This window comes from Neolamprologus brichardi, chromosome 9 (assembly GCF_056152115.1).
Source record: "Neolamprologus brichardi isolate AB-2024 chromosome 9, ASM5615211v1, whole genome shotgun sequence".
NCBI classification, from domain to species: Eukaryota; Metazoa; Chordata; class Actinopteri; order Cichliformes; family Cichlidae; genus Neolamprologus; species Neolamprologus brichardi.
This window is the reverse complement of record NC_142112.1, coordinates 14266347-14271455: the sequence shown is the minus strand read 5'-3', so window position 1 is coordinate 14271455 and position 5109 is coordinate 14266347. Positions and strand designations below refer to the sequence as shown.

Genomic DNA, 5109 nt, shown 5'->3' with positions numbered 1-5109 from the left:
CACCAGAACAGTGTACATCACTGTCACAACAGCGTTTGTTTTCATTCAAAGGCTTTATGATTTTTCCTAAAATGGTGGGCCAGTCTCTAGTCAAAATGCCCGGGACGATTTTTTGTCCCCGTCCAGCCCTGTATGCAGCTCATCTGCAGTCTGGTGTTACCTACATCTTCCTATTCAGAAGGCAGAATTTCTGAGTTCTGAGTACAATCAAAGCACCACGACTGCAGTTTTTGTGTTGGATGTAAAAGGCGCACATGACGCTGTGACGTAGGCTAGAATCATGGAAGCAGTCAATGACGGTCCAGGCGTGGGATTTCTCTCGTGGAAATATGCACATTATCTTTTCCTTTCTATTGGTAGGTGGCACAGTGCACTTGTGGCAGGTAAGCAAGCTAGAGGACTGGCAAAGTTATGGAAGCAACACATTAACAAGAGAATTCGGAGTAAAACCAAAGTTACTTTCCCTAGTAACTAGTTACTTTGAAAGTAACGAGTAACTTGAAGTAACTGAGTTACTTTTGATAGAACTAGTAATGTAACTAAGTTACTATTTTAAAGTAACTTACCCAACACTGATGAGGACACTGGTAGAATGAAATACTGCTTCTGTTAAATACTGTTAAAGACTTAGAAATCTCGCTGTGTCATGTCACACCCACCAACCAAAAGGAAGAGTTTGACCTGTTTTGAGCTCAAGTCTCTCATCACAGGCTGATGTGTGCTTCCTCCTACACACTGACACAGCTGGTGGATTTAGTTCAGTAGAAAGAAAACAGTTCCTACATTAAAATGTTAATAAAAGCAAAAAAACAGACTTTGCAGCTGAGGAAAACCTTTGTTACTCTGAGAAACACATCAAATCCATCTTGTTCCGATTTACTGTAGAGACTTATTTACAAAACTGGGAAAAGGAGAAGCCCCTTACCCCACACTTCAAGCCAGCTTTAGTAGATATTCTGTACCCAGGTTGGAGATCACACTTTGTCATTTCTTGAAGTACCAGTGCTTAAAAGATAAAACAAATTTAGGCATTAAGTGTTTCATATTTTATAAAGTGTGAGGTGGAAGGATTTGGTAAAGCTCATTTGTATGGCTGCTTTCTAACTGTACTTTTTTTTCCAGACCTGAGAAACAGCATTTTAAAGAAATGATGCCAGTTGGTAGAAACAGCCTGACTGGTTGTAAAGAGACTCACAAAAGAAGAAGCTCAATCCTGCACATTCTTGCCCACACCCACAAACGTCCTTAAAAGCCCAGGAGAATTGCTCTTACCGTATTTTCGCAACTATAAGGCGCACATAAAAGCCTTAGATTTTCTTTAAAAAGTGCGGCGCGCCCTATAGTGCAGTGCGCCCTTTGTGTGTTGTAAGGAGGACGTAGTAGAGAACACCATGAGAACATTAAAGGGTGAAGTGTGGGCGTTGATTGTATATACACCAGGACAATCGCACATAAAAGGACAGGTGTGTGCGTTATACAGAACATCGTTGTTTTAACAACTCTGAAAATGGCAAAGAGACACGCTTATGAAGCACAGTTTAAACTGAAGGCCATCAGCTACGCTGAGGAAAATGGAAATCGAGCAGCCGCGAAAGAATTTAAGATTAATGAATCGATGGTTCGCAAGTGGAGGAAGCTGGAAAACAAGCTCCGACAGGTCAAGAAGACGCAGCTGAGTTTCCGCACACATAAGGCGAGATGGCCCGAGTTGGAGGAAAGACTCGAGCAGTGGATCATCGAGCAAAGAACGAGTGGGAGAAGCGTTTCGACGATCACCATTCGACTAAAAGCAGTTTCACTAGCAGAAGAAATGAAAATTGAACATTTCCAAGGAGGTCCATCTTGGTGCTTTTGTTTCATGAAACTGTGCCATTTTTCCATCCGGACCAGGACTACGGTAGCGGAGCAACTTCCAGCGGATTATAATGAAAAGCTGGCCATCTTCCGCTCCTACTGCAGCAAACACATCGCCGACAAACACATCCAGCCCAGCCACATCACTAACATGGACGAGGTGCCGCTCACTTTCGACATCCCGGTGAGTCACAATGTGGAGAAGAAGGGGACCAGCACGGTAGCGATACACACAACGGGGCACGAAAAGTCTTCTTTTACTGTTGTGCTTGGCTGCCATGCTAATGCACAGAAACTGCCGCCTATGGTGATTTCTAAGAGAAAGACTTTGCCTAAAGAGAAGTTTCCAGCAGGAATCATAATTAAGGCAAATGAAAAGGGCTGGATGGATGAGGAAATGATGAAAGAGTGGCTGAGGGAGGTGTATGTAAAGAGACCAGGTGGTTTTTTCCACGCATCACCATTGCTATTGATCTGTGACTCTATGCGTGCCCATCTCACAGCCGATGTGAAAAAACAAGTGAAACAAATGAACTGTGAGCTTGCTGTCATTCCGGGAGGCCTGACAAAGGAACTCCAACCGCTGGACATTGGTGTGAACCAGCCGTTCAACCTAAGGCTGCGAGCGGCGTGGGAGCGATGGATGACCGATGGAGACCACAGTTTCACTAAGAGTGGAAGGCAGCGCCGGGCGAGTTACGCCACAATTTGCGAATGGATTGTAGATGCTTGGGCTAACATGTCTGCTGGCACTGTTGTTCGAGCTTTCGCAAAAGCTGGCATCATTTCCGAGGAGCCGCACGGCACGGAAAGTGACTCTGAAGGTGAAGAAAGTGAAACTGGAATGTTTGATGGAGATTTAGCGCAGATGTTCAATTCAGACACAGAGGACTTTGATGGGTTTGATTGATGACAATTACCGGTAATAAAAATGTTAGTACCAAACTCAGTTTTGCTCCCGCTTCATTTTTTAAATACGCACACTTGTATGCGCCCTATAATCAGGTGCACCTTATGTGTGTGTTAAATACAGTAATGGCACACATAACTGAGACTGCGCCTTTTAGTACGGTGCGTCTTATGGTCGTGAAAATACGGTAAGTCTTAATTCACCTTCCTGCTTGGTTTGGAGCTCTATCAGAGATACTTTCTCCAGCTTTCCTGTTTCAATCCCTGGGATTTCAAAGATGGAAGATTATGGGATGCACTTTTCTCCAGGTATGTACTCAGCATTGTTGCCCAGTGAACTAATATGAATAGAGTTGGCTAACCTCTAAGACAACTTGCAAAATTACTCTTTCACTCTGTGTTGTGAGTCCTGATGGCAGAAGTCACCATTTCTCCCTCCACAGCTGAACAGAGTCCACGTTAAATCCTTTTTGGTTTTAAAGAATGTACAAATACCCGACTTCTTTTTTTTCTACTTTGTGGGAAACTTTTGTGTTTAAGATTCATTGTGTTGATGCTCAGTCATCAGGTAAGTAAATCCCTGAAGGTTGATTCAGTTCAACTGGATGTAATGTTTTCAATGGGAGAAATGTTTTGTGACTTCTTCAGTCTGAGACCTTTTGGGATTTAAGACTCATCAATTTAACTTTTGTTTATTTTTTCTGTTAGAAAGTCAGTCGTGCCAAAACATATCAGCAACTGACCCATGTGGACCATATAGACTTGTTCTTACTTGGCCTCTTGTGTCTTTACCCTCACAGACTCGTGGAGTTCAGGCAGCGGCCCTGAAGGGAGTCTTTCCTTGGAAGAACTCGCTACATGGGCGGAGACTGCTCTAAAAATGGAGATGATCAACAAAACCTTTGCTACCTCTGAGGCAGTTTCCAGCTCTGTCTCAGAGCAGAAACAAGATTTTGCTGTCCCAAGAAGCCGGGGTGGCAACATCACTGCCACTCTGGACCATCCCAGCACTGCTCCAGAGAAACCTCAAGGAAAGGCCCGGGTGGTGATCACAGAGAGACAGTTGGATATTCTTGTCCATCAGTTTAATTTGAAATGTTACTATGAGCCAAGAGAGATGAAAGAGTTGGCAGAGATGACAGGACTGACCTACAAACAGGTGAGTGTTTCTCAACTTACTAGAATCTAAGAAATTGAATTTTGGGTCCATTGTACTCATGAAATGTTTTCTGTTTTCTTCCATCTTTAGGTAAAAACTTGGTTTCAAAACAGATGGAGTAAGTTTAGGAGGAGGTCACATCCTCAGCATGTGAATCAGGGCGTCCCACTTCATGTAAGTATCTCCTATTATTGAAAAGCACCGTTTCTGCTTTCTGTCATTATCTGGGGAATTGACTGTATTTAAAAAAGTGTAATGCCAATAATTTAAAACAACTATTCTCATTTTACTGAAAATCCTCTTGTCCCCTTCAGTTTCAGGGAGAGAGACATCTATTATTAAAAAGCATTGTTTCTGATTCTGTCATTATCTGGGGAATTGATTGAAGTATTCTTGAAGTGTTCTTATTTTACTGACAGTCCACCTGTCTGTGATTCAGTTTCAGGGAGAGGGACAGCCCCCATTCAGGCAGCAGTACACCGAGCACCAGGAGGTAAACTCAATCTCAAATGGTGTAAACCATCAGGGCCCCTATCATCATGCTGTGGACAGTTTTGCTCCTGGACATCAATGGACCTTCCTCAACTCGCCCCAGATGTTTGGCTGGTCGATGCCACCAGGCAACAGCCAGTATGAATTTAACCCTGCTGCTGGTATGAATGTACATGAAGAATACAATATGCCTTTTGTATGAGAAACTGTAAATAAAATATTTACACCCATTCAAAACTGAACTTTCTCCCCCCCTCCCCCTCTTTATTTATAGAGTTTTTAACATGCAAGTTGACATATCAGGCACAATAAAGCAAGTACCACAGATACAAAGATATATCTCAATACAGATTAGGCCATTAAAGTTAGGATGATAACAAATAAAAGGGGGAAAAACACACAGAGAACAAAACAAAACAAAAAGCAAAGAACCCCCCCCCAGAACCAGAACAAAAGAAAACCCCATGGTACTAAAGTTTAGTCTGTTGGAAGTGTTTTCAATGAACTGAAGTAAATAATAAAAGGCTGCCACATCTGTGAGAACTTATTAACATTTCCTCTGAGTCTGAATTTTATTTTCTCTACTTTTAAAAAGAACATAACATCTTCCAGCCAACGTGATCGGGCTGGAGGGTGATGAGCTTTCCAACACAGCAAAATTCTACGTCGTGCCAGCAGTGAAGTGAACAAAACAT

The 5109-nt window shown here is 42.7% G+C and overlaps 1 protein-coding gene across 1 annotated transcript; it reads left to right on the top strand.

Annotated features, from left to right (window-relative positions):
- The first annotated feature begins 3041 nt into the window (after nucleotides 1-3041).
- On the top strand, nucleotides 3042-4616 carry LOC148101228 (uncharacterized). The gene is made up of 4 exons (XM_087845593.1): nucleotides 3042-3072; nucleotides 3564-3922; nucleotides 4013-4096; nucleotides 4362-4616. The coding sequence occupies exons 1-4, from the start codon at nucleotides 3042-3044 to the stop codon at nucleotides 4614-4616; spliced, it is 729 nt and encodes a 242-aa protein (XP_087701719.1).
- The last annotated feature ends 493 nt before the right edge of the window (nucleotides 4617-5109 follow it).

Bases quoted from the DNA above. Each gene is read 5' to 3' on its own strand.
- LOC148101228 (XM_087845593.1), top strand. From the start codon at position 3,042: ATGGAAGATTATGGGATGCACTTTTCTCCAG. The intron at 3,923-4,012 runs GTGAGTGTTTCT...TTCCATCTTTAG, and splicing joins CAGGACTGACCTACAAACAG to GTAAAAACTTGGTTTCAAAA. The intron at 4,097-4,361 runs GTAAGTATCTCC...TCTGTGATTCAG, and splicing joins ATCAGGGCGTCCCACTTCAT to TTTCAGGGAGAGGGACAGCC.